General features: G+C 44.4%; 1 protein-coding gene across 2 annotated transcripts; it reads left to right on the top strand.

Annotated features, from left to right (window-relative positions):
- Positions 1-26,659, top strand: Nfkbiz (NFKB inhibitor zeta). Of its 2 annotated transcripts, XM_075964383.1 has the most exons (13): positions 1-312; positions 2,079-2,153; positions 18,731-18,864; positions 19,431-19,461; positions 19,581-19,690; positions 19,859-20,652; positions 21,264-21,369; positions 21,738-21,884; positions 22,070-22,133; positions 22,406-22,575; positions 23,452-23,562; positions 23,685-23,852; positions 25,305-26,659. In XM_075964383.1, the coding sequence occupies exons 3-13, from the start codon at positions 18,742-18,744 to the stop codon at positions 25,356-25,358; spliced, it is 1,878 nt and encodes a 625-aa protein (XP_075820498.1). In that variant the 5' UTR covers positions 1-312; positions 2,079-2,153; positions 18,731-18,741; the 3' UTR covers positions 25,359-26,659. The 2 variants fall into 2 exon arrangements, with proteins under 2 accessions (XP_075820498.1, XP_075820488.1); XM_075964373.1 differs by lacking the exons at positions 1-312; positions 2,079-2,153 and adding an exon at positions 16,340-16,625.

Below are 26,659 nucleotides of genomic sequence, written 5' to 3'. Positions count from 1 at the left end.
GAACCCGAGGATGAGCATAGGGTGTATTTTAGGCGAGCTTGGGCTTCCCCGCCCCCTCTGCCCGCTTAGCTGGCGAGAAGAAAGCCAGCGCTATAAAGGAGGCCGAGGTCTAGAGCTGGCTCCTCCTGCCACGAGGTCAGACGGCGAGCTCTAGAGAACGGGGCTGCTCAACTGCTCCTTATCATGTAACCTCAAAAGGAAGCCGATCAACCTTCTGATGCTCTCACATACTGGGGCATTATCGCTGCTTACAGTTGGAAACGGTTGATTTGCTTTTACGTATTTGTGTGACTTGAATCTTCAAACACAAAGGTATACTTTCATTATTTGACATTTAATATGAAAGGGTATTTGTTTTAGGATTTATTTGTTCAATGTTTATGAGTGCTACATCTAAACGTACGCTTTTATAAGCCAGAAGAGGGCATCAGATACTACTATGGATGGTTGTGAGCCACCATATAGTTATTAGGACTTGAACTCAGGACCTCTGGAAGAGCAGGCAGTGTTCTAACAGCTGAACCATCTCTCCAGCCCATGAAAAGGTTTCTTAAGTGATAAACTGCCCTCAACCAGTTCCTTTTCCATATTCTTTCTTTGGGAGCTGTCTGCTGTTTAAATAATAATATTTGCTTTGTGGCAAAATATTTTAGGACAGTTTTTTTTTTGTTTGTTTTTGGAGGGTGGGCTCCAGGATGTTTTAATATTTTGGTAATAGTGTAAATTATGTCTGTTTGCCTTAAAGGCGCACAAAGAACTAAGATGCTGGGGGAGGGAGCATATGATGGGTGATGAAGACCTTGGAACTCTAATGTATGAATTTATCTTTAGCCAGTGATGGAGAATGTTGGTACCCTAAGGTGGAAATTTCCTAGGAAGTTTGATGGGTGGGTTTAAAGATATCTTTTCTCACCAAGGGAAAACATGAAACTGCATCTTTATAAAAAAATTTATCTGAATAGATTGAAATATTTTTATAGCACACCCTAGGTAATTCTTACATGATTTCGATATATCTAAATTTTATGAATGAGAGAAACCATTGATTTGATGGTGTGGTGGAACCTGCAGGTTCATAATAATCTATCTGAAGTGTTTAAAAGGTTTTGTCCAAGTGACGGCAGGTTTCTAGATGGAATGGATTAGAGATTCTTTCACAGGCCTTAGTGAACTGGCTATAACAGACAAAGGGGTTGGCTCAAAGTGGATGTGACCTTCATTATGTAAATCTTCCGCACTTGGCAATATATACATTCAACTGGATCTAGTATCTAAAGAAATACAGTGCCTGGGTGGGTGGAATGGTTTCTGCTTCTCTTAGTCCAGGGGTTCTCAAATGCGGGTTGAAACCCCTTTGCGGGAGTCGAATGGCTCTTTCATGGGGGCCGCATATTAGATACTCACATATGAGATGTTTACACTATGATTCATAACAGTAGTAAAACTACAGTTATGAAGTAGCAAAGAAAATAATTTCATGGTTGGGGGTCATCACAACATGAGAACTGTATTAAAGGGCCACAGCACTGGGAAGGTTGGGAAACATTGTTTGGATAACACAATAGAAGCATTTCTAATCCCAGTCACTGCCCTTAGTTATCCCCGATACAGAAAAGCTTAAACCACGTGCCATGCAAGCATGTTTTATTTGGCTTGAGAATACCGTGTGCCTTCGACTCCCTCCACCATCTCTCTAACATTGCGTGGGTGAGGGACACAGCTGGGCAGGGGACAGGTGACAAGCTCTGAAGGGCCAGAAGTCATTCCAGGATGAGTCAGTGGTTGTGCACTGGGTGGCATTCTGCCGTGCGTACAGGTAGGGCCAGGGTCAGCATAACAATGAATAAGATGGTTTATAAAGGGAAAGAGGGAAACCTGTTCTTTACTTTGTCCCCAAAAGAGATCCTGTTCATAGAACACAGAAACCAGTCTTCCCAAAAGCTGTGGGCTCCCGGGAGCATGGTCTCCAGGGAGGCTTTCTGGTTGTTCAGAGAGCAACCACCAACCACTTCTAAAGACTAGTCCCTCTTGGTTAATGATTGACACTCACCTGGTGGCTTCTTGAACTGTCCCCTCAGCTTACTAAGAAGATTCAGAGGTCCATGTTGAACTTCATCTTTCGATCTCCTTGGCCTGATGCTGAACTCCTGAGGGTGAGAGGGTGACCGTTTTTCTAAGTGGGATCTATACCTTACTTGTGCCTTTGGATGGTGTTCTCAGAAGGGGAAATGGGGAGTTTTATTCAGAGCTGAGGTTTGTACAGCTCTCAATTTAACCAGTGTTTGAAGTTTACATACACATAGGTCATTGTGATTTATGAATCAAAAGTTTTTGGTGGTTTGGCATTGCTTTGAAACAACATATTGAATTTCCGTTGCTTTTCATGGAAGGAGGCTATGGGCTCATCTATGAGGGAATACAGCCCTCTTCTGATGGACAGCTTCAGGATTATGAAATCTTTCCTGGGCTCAGACAGCATCATGTCTGCCCTGGGTGGGTGAAGAGGCTCATTTGAGCGCATCTGTGGCTTCTGATTAAAGAAAAACACTTCCTGTCCCTTCTGTTGAGGCCCCAAGTATTTGACTGAAAAAATACATAACTTGAAATTAACATTTATAAACACTTGTTTGAGGAGGTGAACCTGCAAGAGCTCAGATTTTCCTCATATTTGCACTTGAGGTGCCTTGTACTTAGCCATATTTCATAGACTCGAGAGAACTGAGCAGTTGGCTCAGAGTCCCTGAGATAGTATTAAGTGGTAGAATCTAGATTTGCCACCAGACTAGTTATACAAATGTGCCAGCAAGAGAGGCCAGTTTCCTCCCAAGGACCCTTCTACATCTTGGGCTGAGTATGGGCTACGACTTACTCCCTGTTCGTAGTTAACTGATAGCTTTGCTTGATATCCACCACGATAATGCAGATTTGAAAAAGACCACAGCAAAGTGCTTTGAATTTCAAAGACTGGAGTCACAGGAGTGGCTGGTCTAAGGTTTTGGGAAGAGCTGGCCGTTTACTTTCTATGTCCTTTTCAGAAACAATAGCAGACGCAGGGATGGGTATCCTGTTACCCATTTCCTTTTGCCTACTCAGGACCTTTGTCTCCATGTTGGAAAGATAAACTTTGGGAGAACATTTCCACCCCCCCCCCCACAAAGGTCCGCTGCTGCTGCTGCTGCCTCTGAAGAAGAGAGCCTTGTGGAAGCCCACTGACCATCCCCGATATTTCAGAGTGAGCTAATAAGCTAGCCGAAATATCTGCTTTCATAGGTAGCTTCCAGAAAGCTATATAAAAACATTTGCATGCTTGCTCTTCCTGATTATTTTGTAGAATGTCTCACAATCCCTTTCCAGCCTGCATTTCCTACAGGCCCTGTGGTGTCCCTAGAGTGGAGGAGTAAAAATGAATCTACTTGGATAGCTAAGAATAAAAATGCATGGTGAAATTCAAGTCCACTCTGAGACCCTCTGCTTATTTTGGTTAAGCTTTGCGTCTTGAATAGCAGCACCCAATGGGAAGGGGTTCATGCTATAAGTTGTGCATTCTCAGAGTGGGTAGCATCACCCCAAGAGGGCAAGTATTGGTTCTTGGCGGTAAAAACCTTAAGCTATTACAATGCACACTGATCTGGCTGCCTTGCAAGGGGCCATGGCATGCAGATCAATGCAGAGAATGTCTGCAGTACTAAATGCTCCTGAGAGGATGTTTAGAAAAGAAATGTGGCAGAAACTTTCTACAGGCCATGCAGAGGTACAAAAACCATCGCAATGCCCTGCCGTGTCCTCATTCAAGTGACGTTCACAGCTTTTCTCGGGTTGCTTGTCTCCTTGCGTCTTCTTTTCTGTCTCCGTCATGGCCAAGAATTTTAAAACTACTGGCTGCCAAAGAAGGAACTCTTTCCATTTGTCTTCTTTTTTTTCCCATAGGAAAATTTTTCTTCTGTCTTTAAATATTTCAAAAATATTTTAAAACTATGATAAAATTATATATGACATCAAAGTTATGAGCTTTATGCTATGAGCCTGTGTAGACAAATATGTGTTTAAGTCTCTGCGTTAAGCACTGTTTTGGTTGGCTACCCAGAAGTCAAATTACCAGATCGTATGGTAATTTTGTCTTCGACTTTTAAATCTGAACTTGAATTATTATTGTCTGCCTGTGTGCATGTTTAGTTTTTCAAGACAAGGTTTTCTATGACAACCACTGTGGCAATGTGCTGGATTTCATATATGAATCCTTTAAAACATTTGGATTACTGGTCATAAAATTTCAAATTTCTAGGAACCCTTGGGAGGTTTCCCTAAGATTTAAAAGGGCCAAAGCTACAAGGCAACTCACAGATGGTGGTGACTTGGCCTGTGACTGAAGATGAACGAAGAAGTCCCATTTTAGAGGATGAAAATTGGGTGGCCCTGACTTCACCTTCCTTCATTCTTTGCCTCCAACCCCTCATCTCCACATCATAACACACAGTTGCTCCAGGAACTTTTGTTTAATAAATACTCCATAATGTAAAAGGCAGTGGAAACGACTCACTGTCTGGAAAGCCATCAGGAAAGCTGTAAAGACCTTCAGTTTCTTACCTCTGCTAAGGGCCAAGAGGTGAATCCAATCTGAGATGGAAGCAAGGGTTAGAGGAAACTAAAATTGCAGTTTTCTGGGCCAGGCTACTGAATTTACCCTTGAAATAACTAGTGTGGCATCAGAGGAGCTTGATCCAAGATGGCGGAGGTGGGAGGAGCAAAGCCCACTAAGCTTGTCCTGGGCCAGAGTTCTCTATCTCTTGAACAACCAAGGAAAACAGTTTTGTTTGTTTACTTGTGGTGTTGAACAGCATCCAGCATTAAGATAAGAGGGATCCTTACACGCAACACTAATTAAATATCTAGGGCATGGTGACAGATAACAGCTGGCTTGTCACTCAGGAGGTACAATTTGGCAGCAATATTCAGGGGCCACATTCTATACTTCCTTTGTCTAAGTTCCAAAGGTTTTGGTATTTCACTTTGGGGCAGCCCCTTTTTAGACTGTAAGTAACCTTTTGTAAAAGTTCCTGTTTATGCCTGGCGAGCGGATTGTGGGATGCCTCCTTGAGGTTGGTGGGGCGGTGAGTGACTGCTCTCATCAGTTGCAGAGAAGAGGTGAGATACAGGCCAGCAGCAGAACAGGAAACCCAGACTCCTCCTCCTGTTCTCCCACTGGCTTCCTTAATTCTGTTCATGATGTCCCCTACGTTGTCAGCCCTGCAGTGCTCTGTCTCTGTGCATTCTCTGGTTTTTGGCTCATTTCTAGCCCTATGGGTTATACTTCTGAATCATTTGCCTGAATAGCACCCCCTTTTCATTCTGTGGGTACCACTACAGGCCAGCTGTTCATGACCTTGACTGTTGCAGTGTCCCACTTACCCACATGCACACGGCTGGCACCTCTGATATTTCACTTTGCTTAGAAACTCCTTGTGACTTATCACACCAACTCTTCATTCTTCTCAGGCAGCTGAAGCCCTGTGGGAAGGGGGCTCCAAACCTGCCTTCAAGATTGTCCTCTTTCCTTATGCTTTCTTCAAGGTAGGTTGGTGAGCCAAAGATGTCAGAATATTTAACTATCAAGTATTAAATCAGATTTGAATAATAATAACAATAATAAAATTACCATCATTGGTGTGCTAAGCATATCATGTATATCAACACATTGACCAAAAATAGTTAAGTACCCATTTTGAGGTGAGGAAAAGAGTCCGAGAGGAGACAGTCAATGGTAGATGGCTACTAAGTGACTGGATGGGATTTGGAACAAAGTTTGCTTTACCTGAACACCCCGTGATTTCAAAGGAAGAAAAGTATCACAGGCAAGAACGTTAGCATGGATAAAAGCTTGCAGCAAGAACTAATGTGCCTTTCCCAACACGGACCATGAGGATATAAATATACTGCAATCAAGTATTAGTTTGCTAGAGCTGTTACAGTGATGTATTCCCCAACTTAGCTGCATAAAAAAATAGAAATTTAGGGTTCCAGAGATAGCTCAGTTGGTAAAACACTTGCTGCATAAGCATGTGGACCTGTATTTGATCCCCAGAACCCATGCTTAAAAAAAGAAAAGAAAAAGAAAAAAAAAACGGGCATGATAGTGTAGGCGGAGTTTTTGTCGAGACCGATGACTCCAAAATAAATGCACAGAGACTTAATATTAATTATAAATGTTTGGCAGATAGCTCAGGCTTATTACTAGCTAACTCTTGCATTTTAAATTAACCTGTATTTTTTTCTTTGTCCACCCTCTGCCACATGGCGGTATCTTCTTTCAACATGGCACGTTCATCTTATTTCTGTGGCAGCTCTCAACTCCTCAGACTCCACCCTTCTTCCTCCCAGCATCCTCTGTCTGGTTCTTCTGCCTAACCTTATCCCGTCTAGCTATTGGCCAGCCAGCTTCTTTATTAAATCAATCACAGCAACATATATTCATACAGTGTAAAGGAATCTTCCACATGGTGGTCATGACTGTAATCTTATCATGAAGAGGTAGAGGTAGGTCGATCCCCGAGACTTACTGGTCAGCTGGCCTAGCCCATTCTGTGAGCTCTAGGCCAAAGAGAGCTCCAATCTCAAAATACAAAACAAAACAAACAAAAAACTCAAGGTGTACGGTGCCCGAGGAATGATATCAAGACTGAGCCTCTGGCCTCTGTATATCTCTGTATATCTGTATATTCATAGGTGCATTCATATATGTGTACACACACACACACACACACCCACACACACACACACACACAGAGCCTCTGGCCTCTGTATTCTGTATATCTGTATCTCTGTATATTCATAGGTGCATTCATATATGTGTACACACACACACACACACACACACACACACACACACACACAGAGCCTCTGGCCTCTGTATTCTGTATATCTGTATCTCTGTATATTCATAGGTGCATTCATATATGTGTACACACACACACACACAGCCTCTGGCCTCTACTCATATCTGCATTCATAGGTGCATTCATACATATGTACACACACACACATATACAGGCCCAACAAGTTTGACTTCTCCCGTGGCTTCTTTCCTGAACTTGTTCATGGACCCTTCTGGATGTGTACACAGGGCCATTGCTCCTTGCATATCGCGTGTACCAGTTAAGAAACCAGTTAAATGAACTGCAGCAGGGCTCCTTTTGACCTCACTTTAGCTCCTCTCTTGCAAGGCCTACCTCCAAATGTAGTCTCGTTTTGAAGTCCCAGTGTTTAGGGCATCCACATTCTCTGGCGGTGGGGGCATATGAACGGCTGGACTGGTGGGTTTGATAGGGCTACAGGCTCAGGTAATTGGTTTGACCTCGACTCTGTCATTGGGTTTAGCAATTGAACAGGAGAAATGTCTTCCAAATCTTCCTGTTATTTTTGTTTGTTGAATCATTTATTTGTGTGTAGGGGTGCTTCCTCAGTCATGTCTCTGTGTTGAGGGGTCAGTAGGGGGTCACTCACTTGACCCGGAGTACACCATTTCTACTAGACCTAGCCGAGAGGTCCAGGATTGGCCTGTCTTTGCCTCCTTTGCTGGGGGTATAATATACATACATACATACATATAATATGCATATACATGTATGCTGTGTACCTATCTTTTACATGACTGCTGGGGATCCGAACTCAGCACCTTATGCTTTAATAGGAAGTACTCTACCCACTGATGCATCCCTACACCCTCTCAAGTTGCTGTTATTAGTATTTAAAATTACATTTTTATTGTGTGTGCATGTGTGTGTGAGAGTGTGAATATGTGTGTGTCATGGTGTGCGCATAAAGGTCAGGAGACAACTTTTGAGAGTCTGTTCTTCCCTGTAACATGTGGGTCCTGGGATTGAATCATGTCCTCGAGGACAGCAGGCGCCTTTTCACTCTGACTCATTTCCTGAGTCCTGGAGCCCTTTGTCAATAAGATGATAGGGAGAATGAGCGCACAGCGGGTGTTACTATGCTGAAGTGAAGGAGCAGAAGCACCAAAGGGTTAAGTTGTTTAGAAATTTCTGGAAACCTGGTGTGTGCATGTGATGAATGCATTTGGATGTGCACACCCAGAGGCCAGAGTATGACGTTAGGTGTCTTCTTTCGATGTCGGCCAAAATGCCTTCTGTCAGGGTTTCGCAGTGAATCAGAACTGGTCATTTCTGCTAGGCTGGCTAGCCAGCATGCTCTCAGGATGTCCCTCCCTTTACCTCCCAATGCCAGGGCTGCAGGTACATGCTAGCTGGACCTGACTTTTTATATGAGCACTGTGGATGTGGACGCAGGTCTTTGTACTGCACAAATGTTCTCAGCAAACCAGGCAATCTCTGAAGGTCGCAAAGAGAGTCGTTTGATGTGTATACTGGTGCAAAGAGGGAAAATAAGTTTGATTTTCTTTCTTCCTTCCTTCCTGCATGCATATATGTGTGAGGTGTGCATGTGTGTGCATGTGGAAACTTGAGGATAGCCTTGGGTAGCCTGTCTCAAGTGCTATTCACCTTTGTGTGTGTGTGTGTGTGTGTGTGTGGTGTGCACACGCATGCGTGTGTGTTCACATGTGTGTGCTACTGCACTTAGCATCTCATTACACATGTTCTAGGAACTGAATTCAGGTCTTCGTGTCTTTACTGGCTGAGGTGTCTCCCATAGGTTTTGTTTTTGAACTATCAGTCATGCTTGTGGTAACAGGGAGTAGAATTTAGAGGTAAGGCTGACACCGCAACCTGGAGACCTTACTCAGGTCAGAGCTGAGCTTGTGGGACTGGGCGATGTTCTTTATTAAGTTCAGAAAGAATGAGATAAAAAGTCTCAGGTCTGACCCACACCTTTAATCACAGCACTCTGAAGGCAGAAGCAGGCGACTCTCTGTGGGTCAGAGTCCAGCCTAGTCTACATAGTGAGTTCCAGGACAGCCAAGGCTACACAGTGAGACTCTACTTCAGATAAAACAAACAACAACAAAAAAACTAAACTAAACAAAATAAAAATCTCAAGTGTTAAAGGGCCTGTGGTCATTCAGGAGTGGAAGGGCAGTAAAAAGGCTTTCCAGTCTGTCTGGAATGGCGCTTCTTGCTTCCTTCACCTCGATTCCTGGCACATCACACCGCTTGCCCCCGTTACACAGCAGTTCAGTTGCTGTCCGTCTCTGCTGTGAATGTGAGCTCTTCTGCTCAGTGCTGTCCGGTAGACCATCCGGGAGAGTGTCGAGAGCACTGTGGATGCTCCTCAAGTATTTGCTGAGCGAACCTACGACTGGTGAAATTTGTGACTCATAGACTTCAGATTGGTTTAAGTTGGCTATATTCCAGACATTGCCTTTTATTTTCTGTTGAAGTCTTTTTCTTTAACAAATGCTATTTGATAAGTGAACAACAGGACAACCCAAAAGACTCAACCTGAGAAGTTCGTTTTGTTTTTGCTTGTGCCTTCCCCTGGCAAAGATCACCTTGGATCCCCCTCTGCTACTGCATTTCCTTGTAGGAAACTAGGTGTGATTCTGGCTAAGAAATTCAGCTATTTCCGCAATCTGGTTACTCTTAGATTATCTGTTTTTGTCTACGTTTTGTTGTTATTTGTTGAGGATTTTTCTTTTGTTGCTGCTGGATCTCTTTCCCCTTTACTTGCTATATTTGTACTTAGACTCCTAGCTTGTTGTAGCTGTGTGGTTGCCAACACCCCATTCACATATAACAAGTACGTCTGCCACTCTTGTCCACGTGTTTCTTCCGTAACGCTGCTGCTGTGGAATGGTGCCATAGGTTTGCCGTGATACAGCCTTAGGTTGGCTAGGCCTTTGCATCAGCTCTGTCAAGGAAGCATCGTTTAAGCCCGCTTTCAGTTCTCTTCTCATAACATACATATCAGCACACTGAGTGGTATAAGTGGGACTAAACTTACTGGATAAAGGAATTTAAATGAGGGTGCTCCAACAGATGGGAAATTTCTGGTTTTAGGAACCATTAAGATCCCCAGGGAAATGTTTCAGGAACCACAGACCACTGTGAAGATCATACTAGGCACAGGGCTCCATTTGATTGAGTCACACCCATCCGGGAACCTGGAGAAAAACGACCAAGAGTCACGATCAAGGATTCTGAAACTTTGGACATATAAAACCAAAACAAAACAAAAACTCCCAAAACACCTCGTTTGTGTCCTTTGCTCCTTTACAGAGCCTTTTTTGTCCACCCCTGCCCCAACCCCGTTGGGCTTTTCTGGAACGCCACACTGTAAAGGATGGTGCAGGCTGACGAAGATTTTATCTTGTAGGTAACAGGGCAAGCCTGTAAAATCTAGAATGAGATTTAGGAGCGGGAATTTGACATGACAGCCAGAAACAGGAAAGGTGGAAGGACGCGGAGAGGAGAGCCGATTTGCTGACACCCCTGGATTTGTCCATCATCAGGCACAGTATTTTAAATGACATCCAGCTTCTTCTTCCTGACCAGTTTAGTGGCACAAACGTGAAAGAGCTTGGGGCTGGGGTGTTGGTGTGTGTGGTCTGCAGGCGCAGACACAGGTATGACTAACAACAGGCCCTTTCTGTCCTGCCTGTCATCTGTTTCGCCCGCTGCAGCTTGAGATACAGAAGTAGAGAGTTTACTCACAGCTCATGATAATGTAGAGGGTGGAGAGGGAACCGATATTCGCTCAGTGTCTAGGCTGTGTTCAGTACATTGAATGCATTCTACATTATCTCATGTGACACAGCAGTCTGATTTAAATAGTTTTTCTCAATTTTTAGGGGCATAAACTGATACTCAGAGAGTAAGGAAGTCGCCCAAGGTCACACAGCTGGAAATTGCTAGAACTGGGTTTGCAGGCTTTACGGTCATCTAAACACCTTTGTTTGAACCAGAGAGTAGAATTTTTTTTTTTTTACCTTTGTGAACCAAGTAGAAATATTTGAGGTTTTGAGGGCCACGAGAGAAGATGGATATTACATAGGTACTTAAATAGGCACTTAAAATGAATGATTAAAAAGTGTAAAAGCCATTCTTAGGTAGCAATTTACACAAAGGGTTGTCTAACTTAGAGCCTGTGGTCCCCAGTTTCTGACTTAAGGTACACTGAAAGTGTAAGCAGTTTGTAGGGGAGGGGAGGGGGTTGTTCAGGTGATTGTGATTAACTATTAAATCCACCTATCTCTTGGTAACAGAAAGTTCAGACTTCATTGTCGATATCAGGGTTGCAGTCTTCCCAGCCGTAGCTACGCATGCTTGTATTTTATCTGCTCACATGCGCTGAGCTTGGCCAGGTCGCATGAACTGCTGCCTCAGTTTCTGACCATTGACTCTATTGATTCTGCTCCAGTCTTTGACCATTCCTCGGTCAGCACTTACACTAGAGATAATGTCAATAACCCAACACAGCAATTAGTGTACGGTGGACTTTCGGTAGCTGCTAGCATTAACATTATCAGGGTGCCAAAGTATAGATTGTATTGCGTGGCTCTCATTTTTAATGATTTTAATTATTTCATTGTGATGTCTGTTTTGTACATGACCTAGGCTAGTTTCTTCTTCAGCTCTAAACCAGTTCTAGAATTGGTGTTTTTATCCAGCATACACTACTACCTTACTTGTAGAAATTCAGAGGAAGTCTCTATAAAAACCAACGACTACAACAAATCCCTCTCCCTAACCAAAAACGTCAAGTTTTAGATTCTGAATTAGGGGCTGTACAATGAAGAATATCCTTAGAAAACGTTGTGGATTAAAATTCTGTCGTATAAGGCATTCATGTCTTTGTATACTCAGTGAGCGACAGCTGTGCTTTATCTGTATCTAAAAGGAAGTGGGGTTAAAGGTGGCACATGCCAGGGCAGGCAAAGTGCCTGAGCTGGAAAAGGTGCTTGTTGCCAAGCCTGGTGACTTGGGTTCTATCCCCCCCAGTCCCATATAAGGAAAAGAGAGGCCTTATCACTTTAAGGTGCTCTCCGTTCTACACACCTTTGATGTGGAAGGAGCGTGCTACTCCACAAACATATAAAATATTTTTTTTTTTAAAAAAAAGATGGTGCATGCCTCTAAACCCAGCACTAGAGAGGCAGGGACATTAGGACGGTGCAAGTTTGAATTTATCTCCGTCTACATGGTGAGTTCGAGGGCAGCCTGGGCTACAGGGCGAGACATGTGCACCACCTCCACTCCACCAAAGGAGACTGCGAGCGTGAGACTTATTTTTTTATTTTATGTGTATGAGTATTTTGCTTGCATGTATTTATGTATGTATGTGCACCACATGTGTGCCTGGTGCCCTTGGAGCCCAGAAGAGTGTGTCCGATCCCTTGGAATTGGCGTTCCAGGTGGTCGCAAGCTGGCATGTGGGTTCTGGGAACTGAATCTGGGTTCTCTGCAAGAGCAGCAGGTATTTTTAACCCATGCGTCTTATTTTGAGTCCTCAAATGGGAAAGTTTTGAAAAATACCAATTGATAAAGCGACATTTTTGTTTCTGAGATATTATTACGCAGCTGAGGCTAGCTAAGATCTCACCATGTAGTCAGGCTGATCTTGAATTCCACATCTTCCTGCCTTCGCCTTCTCGGCACTGGAACTGCAGATATGCAACACCATGTTCTCAGAAATTCATGTGTGTGTGTGTTTCTGGGGACTGAACCCAAGGCCTTTCTCATGCTAGGCAAGTGCTTTACCGCTGAGTTGTACTAGACCCCAGCTAACTTTTATGTCTGCTCCGTTAAATCCACTGTCTGTCTTGCACTCCAACGGCTCTTTTACCTATAGGTGATTTTTGTAATATCTTGCATTGTTCATCAGTTTGTTGAGTGAGGCAGATTTTCTAATGCTTTATCATTTTTATAATGATATATATATGTGTGTGTGTGTGTTTCATTATTAAAAATCTGTTGATAACATCACCCCTGTCCTGATCACAAGTCTTTAACTATTGGGAGACTGTCCAACTCAAGAGGTCTGACAGAGGGTGCCTCAAATTCTGAGTCTTCATTAAAAACTTGAATTCTCGGGGCTGGAGAGATGGCTCAGTGGTTAAGAGCATTGCCTGCTCTTCCAAAGGTCCTGAGTTCAATTCCCAGCAACCACATGGTGGCTCACTACCGTCTGTAAAGAGGTCTGGCACCCTCTTCTGGCCTTCAGGCATACATGTAGACAGAATATTGTATACATAATAAATAAATAAATAATTAAAAAAACTTGAATTCTCTCATTGCCAACAAATACTGATAGTTATTCCTTTTGATACAGCAGATTTCTTTGGTAATTAAAAGTCTGAATATCCAGTTTGTCACTTACTTGAAATTGGTATTTTGTGACAAACAATGGGTCAGCTCACCAGTGTTTGATGAGAACAAATGGCAGTCAGCAACATCAGGGACCAGACATCAGTGACTTCTGCCTGTTCACTTCTTCAGTCAACAGAGTGCAGTCTCTCACCCTCTTGGTCACTGGCGTTTCCGTGTCAGATATTAAATGCTGTTCTAAATTATTTATGGTATTAGGAAAATTCATTACATTTACGTTTAAAAATTCTGTTTCCATTTTTAGAACTCTTGAGTTATTGGTCTGATGATGGTATTACAACATAACTGGTACCATAAAACTGTTCAAACTGTTCTCTTGTATAAAGCACCATAAAGTAAATTATTAACATCTATAAAGTCAAGCGAAAGGATTTCCTCAGGTCACTTTGGAGTAGAGTTCTCCTTTCCACAAGTCACACAGCTCTCTGATAGGTTATTTTCGCCTTTCCCAGTGTCCTTAAGATGCAGAGAGGGCATCCAAGCCTTGAGGAGACAGGTCTTCTAATCTCCCCTTTATAACACAGCATCAGAGCCATGTTAGACAAGTGGGGATTTTAATCACTGCGATAACTGTGTGTGTGTGTGTGTGTGTGTGTGTGTGTGTGTGTGTGTGTGTGTGTGTATAGTGGAGCTAGAAAAAGGGGTCATGAGATTAAAAGGTAGAGAGGGTGATGGAATCAGAAGGGAGTACATCCTAGAGGAAGGTGTCTAGCCAGTGGCAAGTGATTGAGTGTGTTTGTCCGGGTTAGAACAGAGTACCATAACAGATATGTATCAAATGGCAGCAATGAAACCCATTGCTTTTGTATGCTAACTTAGGAATTCATCATAAAAAGGCAACACCATTTAAGAGCCTTTAGTTGGGCCTGTTGTAACAATGGGAAGAACCAAAGGGTATCTGCTGGTGGCCCCTCAGATTGAGCTGGGCAGTCTGTTTATATTATAAGCTAGAAAAGGGGTGTTTGTATTGGTCACCTACAGCCTTCCTGCAAAGGAAGGATTGTATTTCACCAATCACAGCGTTGTCCCCTCTGCACCAACTGCACTGTTACAGCAGTCCCTTTTGTCGGCTACCACCAGGAGACATGCCCTCAATCTGGCCGGTGCGGTAGTGGTTCCAGGAAAAGTCTGCTGGGAGCTGTTTGAGACGGACCTGACCTGCACCTTTACAAGCCAGAGCTGTGTTTTCGCAGCCGGTGACTCCAGCTGGCATGTAGCTCTGGGCCGGGTTTAAAGCGGTTTGACAGTTCTTTTCTCCGGCCTGGGCACAGAGCAGGGGCCTAACAGCTGTCAGGCTGAGAATCACATCCCCTCATTTCCCCATCTTTATTTCCAGAAAACAAGCAGGAGTGTCAGCTCTAAGAACTCAGTGATAGTAACTTCAGCAATGCTCACCCCCCACTTAATCCTTATAGAGCTGTGGCTGGTCTTCTGCCTTATAGACCCCTGCTGGTCTCAGCATTTAGGCTGTGCCAGGGGTGTGGATTCGGCCTTCGCGGTTTGTTTGTTTGCTTCTCTGTTTATTTTCACCTTCCCCCTGGCCACTGTTTCTTCCTCTAGCTTGGGCCATCCTTCTTGGAGCATGTCAATTAATTCTTACTGGCCACGGACTTCCTCAGTATCCTCTAAAACCGTTTCTAGATTCATTTCGCCTGCCTAAAGATCCCGCCGCGTTTTTTTCAGTGAGCATTAAAGTTCCAGCACCTTCACCAGCCCCTGAAGGTGCTCCTCTTAAAGTTACCTTTTACATTTAATGCTGTCTTCCCCTTGGCAGTCCTAAGAGGCAGGTAAATTCTTTTCCGACTCCTGGCCGCAATTCTTGGCTGATGAATTTCCTGCAAACCCCTGAGGGCCCATCCTTCAGGGCCCATCTCAAAGCCTCAGCCTCATTCTTTGCGAAGACTTTCCCCTTGACCTCCTGTCTCCACGGGAAAATCCTCTCTTTAGACTGTGCACTGAACTTTGTTATCGCTCATAATGCTTATCACAGCCAGTTTTTTTTTTTTAAAAAAACATGTTTGCTTACCTTATTCTCCGGGTTAAAAATGTACTTGAAAGGATAGACTTAATCATTCATCCCGCTTCCTCACCTCCGAAACTTTCCTTGTTTTGCCAGTTGGATTCGCAGCAATAGTGATATAAACATTGAAAAAGGTATTCCAGACAGAAACATCAATTGTGTTTATCAGACACAAGGTAAAGTTGTGCAGAATAAAACATTACACACACACACACAAATATAAAAAATATAAGCGTGTATGTGTATTCATCATTCATATTCCTGACAAGGAAGACTTTATTATAGGATTGAGGGAGACGAAAGGGTGGACATTGCTTTTTATTCCAATACTGCACCTAAAAATAATGATTAGTTATGGCCCACATATGAAGTTGGAAAAACTTCAAGCACTCTGAAATGGAGACCTGGCCCGAAAGAACGCGGGCAAAAGCTTCCAGGTTTGGAGGCGGGTAAAGTGCTAGGAGGCACGGGAGGAGACCGAACTCCGAGGGCGGAGGGCTGCGTGCACGCACGGCTCGGTCTTCCCACTCCCGGAACCGGGCGGACCCGTTCCCGCAGCGGCCTGGGGCTCCCCGCAGGCATCCGGGGTTCGCAGCCCTTGCACACGCGGTCTGTTGAGGGGCTCCGATCTGTGGGGGTGCGGCTAGCCGGCCGGGGAGGCTTGGAGCTGGCACGGGCAAGGGTCCGGGGTGCGAGTGCTCCCCGGGGTTTCCAGGTGAGCCGCCGGAAAACAACCGGTTGGGCAGGGCGGGGCGAGGGCGGAGGGCGCATTGCCTCATCCCGGGCATTTTACTGGAAACTAGACGCATCCGGAGGCGGGGCGGGAGGCGGACCAGGAGCCGCCAATGGCCGGGCGGGGTACGGAGGGTGGGGGAAAGGGGTGGGGGGTGTCGGCGATCGCCGCTCGTTAAATAGCCCGGCAGCCTCGGGCCGCGCACGTACGAGCCGCCCTGCAGCAGCCAGCCGCGCAGCCCGTTGGTGGCGCAGGTGTCTGGGGACCCCGAGCGCCTAGCCTGGGAGCATGATCGTGGACAAGCTGCTGGACGACAGCCGCGGCGGAGAGGGGCTGCTGGACGCGGCCGGCGACTGCGGCCTCATGACCAGCCCGCTCAACCTGGCCTACTTCTACGGCAACTCGCCGCCCTCCGCCCCCGGTGCCGGCGACGCGGGCTACCTGTCCACCGTGCCCTCGGCGCCCGGCTCGCCCGGCTCCGACTCCTCCGACTTCTCCTCCCCCTCCTCCGTGTCCTCCTGCGGGGCCGTGGAGTCCCGTCCGAGAGGAGGCCCCCGCGCCGAGCGCTCACAAGGTACTCACCCGCGGAACCCCGTGCCCCTCTATTCGGGGCTCACACGCCTGGGAGAACGGGGCAGGGCTCTCCAGACTAGGGGGCGCCTAGACGTTAAGCGGCTCCGGCGACTTCCTTAGCAGCGGAACAGACACGGAGTAGTCCTGAGTGACTGCTAAAATGTCTTGTCTTGATTATTCGGGCACGATGTCCTTGACTGTCTGTAGAGTCAGGCGACTTAGGGGCTCGAGCTCCGACCACCCCGCTGGCTGGAGCCCTGGAATCTGGGGGAAATAACTTGAGAGTCTCGGATTCTCCTTTTCGCTCATATCATAACCCATTACTTTTTCACTTTTCTCACCCCCCCCCTCCCCGAGCTCGACAACCATTGAGAAAGAGTTACACTGAGATTTGGGTCTGATGGAGACATAATTTTTCCTCTGGAGCTCTGTTAGCGAGAAGCAGTGGTGGAGGGTAAAACTTTGGGAACTGGGTTTAAAGCCACGACTTATTCCTAGTATATTTATAGGAATAAATAAAAGAAAAACCACTTATCAAGATGTAAGGGAAACGCTGGGGTCGGAAAAGTGATTCAGGTTGTGCGCTTACTTTAGGAAATTGGAATTTGAGAGGCCTGCTTAGAATTCTGCAGTCTTGTTTTTCCGTGTGCCTTAGAATGGAAAAGTTACAGCTACTGAAGCCCTTTCTTTCGCGGCGGCAAGTTGCATGGTTTCCTTTCTTCATAAACCGAGTTGCATAATTTGGGGGAAAACAGGATGCCGCTGTGGGTAGATTTAAAGACCGCCTAGATTTTCTCATCAGTGGCTCTAATCGAAAATACTTTAAAGACTGCCTCCTTGCTGTTCCTTATTGCTGTCCTCTCAAATTTTGGTTGTCTTCTAATTTTTAAAAAAATACTTTTAATTTAGAATGGCATGCCTTAAGCCACAGTGTCGCGTATACTGTATATAAAAAGTTTGGTGCACATGCATTTCCAGCCCTTTTTGGTTTCCTTGGGCCCTTTGTGACATTGGCTGATCCGTTTTTTTGCGAGTTCTTGGTGTACCACACAAGCCACGGGGGATTCCTGAAACTGCATTTTTTTCTCCCTGTGACGTGGGCATGGAATTTTTAACTCTGTCACTCCAGAGGAATGCTGTTAGATTTTGACTATTCAGGCGTTTGTTGAATTCCCAGAATTTAAAAAGAAAGACCATCCATCCGATCATTTCATTTGGCCCATCACTGAGATGTTTGTCTCATATGCTTGTGATATAGAGGGTCAAATTATGCGTTGTTCTCCATTTTATTTTTCCTGTTCTGAGTAATGGACCAGCTATTCTTTTCCTGAGTTTCGGAATATTGTGTTCAATTCCTATTCAAGAGCTTGTTACATAGTTGCGGCCAGGAGGCGAATACTATACTCACAGTGAATTTTAAACTGCCTTCTGAAGTTTTAAAGTGAATTGCCTGTTTCCTTTTTACTGAGAATGCCCATGTACGTAATTCTAGGAGCAGTAAGTGAGGGGGAAATCCTGTGTGTGTATGTGGAAATGGGCTCAGCGAACTTAAGCAGCTTTCTTGAAGAAAATACTAAGAAGTCTTTGGTACCTTGAGCTCTTTAGAGGAAGTTTTGTTCCTTCTTAGGTGAATGAAGTGAAGGTACTTTATACTTTCTTTAGAAACATAAAAGACTTTGTTTTAGAAACTACAAATACCTCATTTATACCCTGCTCCTCCAAGGATTTCTCAAAGTCAGGAATAATTAAAAGCCTACAATCTTGGCAAAACCTCTGATCCTATTTCACAAGTAAATAGCTCACAGAGACAGAGAGGCTTTTCTTGGGTATATCTATCTTTTGGCTCCAAGAATTCTGGACCACATTTGATAGTGCTTTAATTTCCTTAGGGTGCCTGGTGGGAAAATCTGCCAGATGACACCAACTCCTTGAGCAGTACTGGATACTGCTGTCGAGAATCCATTGACTGAGATGTTGGAAAGGCTTTGAGTTTGCTGTTGGAGGACTTTCTCCGTCAGCCAGCAGTCTTTGGGGGGGAAGGGGGGGTGCTGTCATGATTCTTGACTGAAGAGATGGAATTGAGACGTTCCCCTTTCTTTTGAACAGTCGAGCCCCATATGGGGGTTGGCAGGCAGCAGAAAGGACCTTTCCAAGGCGTTCGTGTGAAGAACTCGGTGAAGGAGCTCCTGCTGCATATCCGAAGCCAGAAGTCTTCCAGCCTGTCTGCGGATGAGCTGAAGGTGCTGTCTGCTCTTGGTTTTGAGCAAGTGGGAGATTAGTCTGCCAGGGTTACTGGTGTTTGCTAACCTAGGTCCCATGAGTCACTTGCAGTTTTTCATAAATGACCTGAGTTCATAGGACAGGATGTAGCTGTTTAATTATTTGCTGTAGTCCTTGCACTTGGCTCAGTGCAAAGGGTGTAAGAGAAATTTAATGAGCGGACAAAGTGAAAGCAGTTTAAGGACAAGGAAGTTCATAGGCATCAGTAAAAATAGAACATTTTGATTAGAGAGGAAAGAATCAGATGGTCTTATTAATTTCATCTTGGCCAGGATTGACTAGGCTAGAAGTGAAAATGGAGAAGGAGAGAGAGAGAGAGAGAGAGAGAGAGAGAGAGAGAGAGAGAGAGAGAGAGAAAGAGAAAGAGAAAGAGAGAGAGAGAGAGAAGGCAAACCTGGAGATAGCTGTTGTGTCAGTATTTATTTTTTCAGAGATTATGGTGTGTTGTAGAGGGTAGTAGAGAGAAATCTTTTACTAAGTGAGAAACCATTTTATACGGACTAAATTGGAATCTTTTCCCTTATAGACACGGAGTGTGAACATTGAGCAACTCACAGGTAAGAGCTACTCTGGTTCTTCCTAATTTTATTGGTGTTTTTTACAGTAAAATGACTCAGTGTGGATATAGGTGGAATTTGTAAAGTGGAATGGCAGACTGCATACTCTCTCTCTCTAGGAACAGAACTGAAGAGCGCAGTGTCCGCTGCGGGGAAAAGGAAGGGGACTGATACCCTGTCTGATGGACCGGCTTGCAAGCGGCCGGCGCTGCTGGCCACTCAGTTTGTGGTAAGTGTCTCGCTGTTTTCCTCCGAACACTCTGTGGAACCATTCCTGGGATGGTGCTGCTGTTTAAGAAAGTTATTTTCGGCGCTCGTGATTGAAGCTAGTCATGTACCCTACCTCTGAGTCTACGTCTAGCGGTTGTGAAACTTGTTCTCTTTTTGTTCTTTCCAGACACCACCTCAAACGCCTGCACCGGGAGAGAGCATGGAAGATGTCCGTCGAGGTGAATCAAAGCTGGACAGCAGCACTGACCTGCTTCAGAATATTATAAACATCAAGAACGAGTGCAGCCCAGTTTCCCTAAACACTGTCCAGGTTAGCTGGATGAGCCCCGTGCTGCCCCAGAACTCTCCAAGAGACCAGTGCCCGGATTTCCATGGAGGGTCCGTCTTTTCTGCATCTCAGAAGTACCAACCATTCCGAGTTGGTGGCTCTCCACAAATGATGGACCAGGCTTCTATGTACCAGTATTCGCCCCAAAGCCAGAACATGCAGCAGCCGCCGCCACAGCAACAGCAGCACCAGAACTATCCCCACAACCCAGCTCTGCAGTTCGGTTCTTATTCCAGAACATCCCAGTCTCCCAAGTATGAATCGAACCTCTTTGATCATCAGGAGCCACAGTTCTGCACGAGCCAGAGCTTTGTTTCTCTTCTGAGTGGCCACGGGGAATCTGAGACTATCGCTGCTCCCATTCAGCCTCCCCCCAGCATCTCACAACAAAGCGAGACTCCGCTGCAGAACTTCAGCCTGATGCCAAACAGTGCCTGCGAGGCAGTCGCGGTGCCTGATGCTGGCTCGCCCTCCTTAGGCTCTTCCCTGTCGCTCCAGAACATCATGGGAAGCCCAATGAGCACCACACAGCTAGGGAAGTCATTTTTTCAGTGGCAGGTAGAGCAGGAAGAAAGCAAATTGGCAAATATTTCCCAAGACCAGTTTCTCTATAAGGATGCAGATGGTGACACGTGAGTATCCTTTCATCTCACGTCTTCTCACGGTTGAACCTTAATGGTTGGCACAATGATAGTTCATATTCATACAAAGGATGTTCCTTTTACCTTTCTTTTCTTCTTCTATCTTTCTTTTCTTTTTATAAAAATAGGTGTGCTTCCTATGAATAACCTGTTCTGAAGACTAATGTAGATTCTTTCTTCAGAGCAGAAACAGATGATGACTGGGCATCAATTAAAATTCATCTGTAGATGGATCCCACTCTGTCCTGATGTCTTTATGACTCTAGTCAAGTAACTTAAAATCGCCATGCCTGTATTTTCTTTACACATAAAATACTAATGTTACTGTCATAGAATTATATATGAGTATTTGTGCTCATGAGTATTAAGAAAATAATAGATTTTAAATGTTCAGCATGGCATTCAGCTTTGCCTCCTCTTATCTTCTCTCTGTTGCAGTTCAGATGGACTTCCGACATGTCAGGAAAAGCCAGATTCTTCTCTGTAACATTTCATTTGAGTGTATCAACACATCAGAAATAGGGTGAAGGAAGGTTTTGTCTTCTTAGCTCAACTTAATGAAGTCACAAGCGATTCCTCTCTTTTCCTCGCCCCTGCTCCAGGTTTCTCCACATCGCTGTTGCCCAAGGGAGGCGAGCGCTCTCCTATGTTCTCGCAAGGAAGATGAACGCGCTTCACATGCTGGACGTGAAAGAGCACAATGGGCAGGTGAGGAGGGCGTTGCCATGGCAAAGATGTGCTTGTGCCCAAGTGGGGGAGAGGCAGTCTCAGGTGCAGACTGTTTAAGAGCCCCAAATCAAGAGACTTCGGTTAATATTAACTTGAGATATTGACTCTTGCCACCGTCAGCCTACACGTTATTAATGTTCTCTTTGTAGTTGTTTGGCCAAAGATTGCGTGTAATTAAGCCACGCCCTAAGCTTATTTTAGTTTCCTTATCTTGCTGCATTTGGTTGTTTATTAATAGGATTTGTTTTCTTGGTGTGGACATTCCCGTCAGCCATCGTTCAGTTTTCTAGTCCTTGTTATAATAGTGTTAATAGGTTTCAAAAACATCTTTCTTTAAACGTCCACAGAGTGCCTTTCAGGTGGCCGTAGCTGCCAACCAGCACCTCATTGTGCAGGATCTGGTGAACCTTGGTGCCCAGGTGAACACCACAGACTGCTGGGGAAGAACGCCTCTGCATGTCTGCGCAGAGAAGGGCCACTCCCAGGTGCTCCAGGTAAGAGGCCAGAAAGCCGGCTTCCATCTTTGCATCACCAAAGGCTTGGCTGTAAGAAGTTGCGTGTAGGCTGCTTGTTAAAATAATCTGTTTGGAGTCAATTTATTTATCTCTTAGCACGCTAGTAGGTGACTATTTGTGTGCCTTGCCCTTGGATAACAGGCGTGTGTCTTACAAATTTGCAGGCAATCCAGAAGGGAGCAATGAGGAGCAATCAGTTTGTGGATCTTGAGGCAACTAACTATGATGGTAAGCACCAGATGCTTTTTTGGATAAAGGACTACATGGAAATTGGGGTGCAGGGTACTGAGAATATTCAGTATCACACTAAGAAAGGAGGAGGTAAATAAAACTAAATGCTTTAGAGGCGAAATTGGCATTTAAACTGCCTAGCTACGTACAGATTACCTCACTAGGTTTGATGGAGAGAGACCATTTGAAGTGAAACACCATCTTTAGAGTAACTGTAGTGACTAAGAGACTAGATGGAGGGCTTGACTTCTCGTGTGCCCTTCTCCCAGGCCTGACTCCCCTCCACTGTGCCGTGGTCGCTCACAACGCTGTGGTGCATGAGCTACAGAGGAACCAACAGCCTCATTCACCGGAAGTGCAGGATCTTTTACTAAAGAATAAGAGTCTGGTTGACACCATTAAGTGTCTGATTCAGATGGGAGCTTCAGTGGAGGCGAAGGTAACGTCACAGTTTAGCCTTGAAAAGATGCCTTATTCCGCTTTCTCGATTTCTTTTTAATCTGCGGGTTACCCAAACAAACAAACAAACAAACAAGTCATTTAGGGCTGTGAAATGAATTAGTCTTTGTTTAAAAATTCAACGAAGTTGGAGATTGATGTTACTTTGGCTTCTGTTTTCATGTGCTGACCGTAAAGATGGTGCTTTGGGGAATGGGGAATTTGCCTTTATAAAGTTTGATTTTTTTCTTTAAAAAATAGTTTTCTTAGATTTTTGTTTTGTGGACGCATGTGTATGGGTGCACGTGGAGGTCAGAGGACAGTCCACAGGAGTTGTTCTCTCCTTCCGCTGTGAGCCCTGGGACTCAGCTCAGCTCTTAGGATTGGCAGCAGGCACCCTACACCCTGACCCATTTCCCTGGCCCATGTTAAACTGGAAAACATTCTTTTTAAGTCTGGGGATTATTTCCTGATTATCTTCTTTGTCATAAAACACTGTGTTAAGTATGTCGGTGATACAGATGCCCACGTGGGTCCCTGTGGAGCTTGCTATTCCTCCCATAGCTCTACATGGTGGCCACCAAGTGTGGAAGCACAGGAATATGTAATACGTGGACTTTGATATAGCACATAAAAAAGTAGTCTTTTATAGTTCTACATTTTAATGACTGCTCTGTGTGTGAGTAGAATGTGATAACCATCAGATAGATAAATTAATTGGGAATACAAGAGGAATAGGCGATTCCATTAAACTTGGGCTTCAGGGAGGCTGGAGAAGGATGCATCTGAAGCAGTCTTTAAAGCCTCTTCGGACATTTGAGAGGACGCAGAGCAGAGACTGTCTGGATTCTTACTCTCCCTTTCTTGCCTTCACAAGGATCGTAAAAGTGGCCGCACGGCCCTGCATTTGGCAGCCGAAGAAGCAAATCTGGAGCTCATTCGCCTCTTTTTGGAGCTGCCCAGTTGCCTGTCTTTTGTGAATGCGAAGGTAATTTTAGAAAGCCTCAGTTCTGGGCGGGCGTTGGAATGACCTTCCCACCTTCAAGTTCTCAGCTCCTTTCGCGGAGTTTCCCCTTCCTGATGAGTGTCATTTTGCTTCTTTGTTTTCAGGCTTACAATGGAAACACCGCCCTCCATGTGGCTGCCAGCCTGCAGTATCGGGTGACACAGTTGGATGCGGTCCGCCTGCTGATGCGGAAGGGAGCAGACCCGAGTACTCGGAACTTGGAGAACGAGCAGCCTGTGCATTTGGTTCCTGATGGCCCTGTGGGAGAACAGGTGAGGGCCATAGGAGGCGTGGAAATGCCTTTAGGCCCTTTGGTCTGAAATATAAAGAGGGAGGAGGTTGTGCAGGGCAAAGGCCAGCTAGCCGGTGCCCTGCAAGTAGGCTGTTCTGAAATGGAGTGTTTGAAGTTCAGGCTCATGTAATAAATACTTAGCGTGTATCAGTTTTTATAATTCTGCCTATTAACTGGTCCTCCATAGGAAAGTGAACCTAGAACATGTTAAAATTATGCTGTGCTTATTAAGCATGGCTTTATTTTATCCTTAGGGGTTGAATAGTTTCCCATGAGTAAACTTTCCTTCGATAAGAACTTAATCATTTAAGAAATTATTTTTTATGATAATCTCTTCACCCAGAGGGAATCAGGGCGATTGGTAGCTGTGGATAGGTGATTGCACAGATTATAAATTATAAATTAATTTATGCAGGTTAGCCATTTCTTTGATTCCTAGCTGTCATCAGAACCAAAATGTTCTAGTAACTCTTGTCTGTGGAGCTCTTTGGAGCATAGACACTTGGTAGTTTGTAGAAGTCCTGATGTATATTATGTCATTTAAAAATACAAAAACTTTTCGATAAGGCGTAACAGAAAAAAGAAATCAGTGCTTGGAAAGGACATGATTAGTTGGTTAATGGCAGCTCCCAAGCCCTGTATTTGCTGCTTATTGTGACATACTCTCACACAGCGACATTCCGGGTCATTGCTGGAGGCTCCTGACTTATTGTTCTTGGAGTGCCGTCATTGTTTCTTCAGTATTGTGTGTGCTGTCATGGAGAGGGCTTCTCTCCTTCATCATTAGCCTGTGGTCACTGGGCAGGCTTCCTTTTAGCACCTATAAACACCCACCACAAGCTTTTCTTCTAAGTCACTGCTTCTAATCTGTTGTGGGCTGACAGGTGGATACCATAGTTTGCCCAGCTGAAATACAAAGTCAGCCCCTCTAGATGAGTGTTGGCACCTTCCTCAGACCCATAGAGTTACACACAGTTGCTTTAACACTTGGGTATCCTGGCCACTGTCTTTACCGGGAAGTCATTGAGATGTCCTTGAGTGTGCAATGGGGACTTTGTTGTTCTTGTTACTGCGAGGTGGCTTCATGATAAGTGAGGTTATCTAATTCGCCACTGTTCCTGCCATGTAGTGGATAGATCTTCTCACAGGCACCAGTGGCAGAGATTAGCAGAGGAATACAGACCTACTTCAGTTGCTGACTTTCAATTGTAATGGAAATGCTCTACTGTCTTGCGCTCAACAGTCATTACAAGAAACTCGAAATAAGCTGTGGAAGTTGTCATTTTAAAACCCTTGGGGCTGGTGAGCTGACTCAGCTATGCTTACAAGTTAGGAACGCTGTAGCGGGTGTGTGAGAGGAGAGAAACTCTGGAGGAAGTAGTGTAACATTTTGATCATGAGAAATAAACTCCACCTTCCGTCTCTCTTCCAGATCCGACGTATCCTGAAGGGGAAGTCCATTCAGCAGCGAGCACCACCGTACTAGCTCCCTTGGCGTGGAGCCTGGCCAGCAACACTCACTGTCAGTTAGGCAGTCCTGATGTATCTGTACATAGACCATTTGCCCTGTACTGGCAAATGTAAGTTGTTTCTATGAAACAAGCACATTTAGTTCACTATTATATAGTGGATTACATTAAAAGAAAAGAAGACAAATATTTAATTTTCTTGGCAGATTTGCATATTTCATACCCAGGTATCTGGGATCTATACATCTGAATTTGATCTGAATGGTAAAATTGCATTCAATAAACAGTAGATTTGGGGTAGGAAAAGACTCATGGGAAAAGACTTGATTTGTGGCATAAAGCATTGCCCGTGTGGCTATTGCCAGTTTCGTGGACTGGAAACGTGAAAAGAAAAATGAAAGCGTTTGAAAGGGGACAAGAAATTTGGATGTACTATTGATGCTTCTTTGGTCTGATGCGGGGTCTGGTGGTTAATACGCTCACCCTTGCACTAGATGAGAGAGTCCTCTGTGGTTGGGATGTTCTCTCTGCAGCTGTATATAATTGTTATGTTCACCTTTAATATGCTGTACATATTTGATTGGTAGCATGGACATTTGAAGTGTGTAAATCAATAAAATAAAGAAGAGCTAGTGAATCGTTACCACCTTTAAAATTTTGCACACTCAAAGCAATTTTTATTGTGTGATCACCCAACTGTTGTTTTCACAGATAAAGCACTTGGGGAGTGGGTCCCAAAGTTGCTGTGGTGTGCATTGGAAAGAGACATGTTTGTATGTCATCTCATGTTCTTAGAGAGACCCTTTTTATGATTCACCTTTTAGAATTTGTGATTTGTACAAGTTGTTGAAGTTTTTGTTTGTCCTTAATAGAAATTATAGAAATTAAACATTGAAGCAAAGCTTCTTGTTTTTTTTGTTGTCAAATAGTAAAAATGTGCTGTGGTGTATATTATACTCTTCATAAAAATGTTTTACCTTTTAGGAATGTCAATTCTTTTAACATTATTTTGCTTATGTTTGACATACCTAAAAGAATTTAGCTTTGATTGTACACTGATTCTTTGTGATAAATATGACCTACTAAAATGATGTCTTTTAATTGACTAACTTATCTTTGTAGCTAAATATTCATGTTCTTTTTTGTAAAAAGAGATTTTTTGAATTGGATTGTTCATATTGTTTGATTCAGCATATCTTGTGGACAGAAGTTTGATTCAGTCATTTGGCATCTGTAAGGTGGAATGACTCAGGCCTCTCACTGATAGAACTCATGCATAGGTTTAAATGAACATTAATAAACTCATGTTGTCTTATAA

Source organism: Microtus pennsylvanicus, chromosome 1, assembly GCF_037038515.1.
Source record: "Microtus pennsylvanicus isolate mMicPen1 chromosome 1, mMicPen1.hap1, whole genome shotgun sequence".
In the NCBI taxonomy this organism is placed as follows: domain Eukaryota; kingdom Metazoa; phylum Chordata; class Mammalia; order Rodentia; family Cricetidae; genus Microtus; species Microtus pennsylvanicus.
The sequence above is the reverse complement of the archived record's forward strand: the minus strand, read 5'-3'. Positions and strand labels throughout refer to the sequence as shown.

Excerpts from the sequence above, each read along its gene's own strand:
- Nfkbiz (XM_075964373.1), top strand. The coding sequence starts at position 16,340 with ATGATCGTGGACAAGCTGCTGGACGACAGCCGCGGCGGAGAGGGGCTG. Across the intron at positions 16,626-18,730 it reads CCGCGCCGAGCGCTCACAAG|TCGAGCCCCATATGGGGGTT; the intron begins GTACTCACCCGC and ends TCTTTTGAACAG. Across the intron at positions 22,134-22,405 it reads TGAGGCAACTAACTATGATG|GCCTGACTCCCCTCCACTGT; the intron begins GTAAGCACCAGA and ends CCCTTCTCCCAG.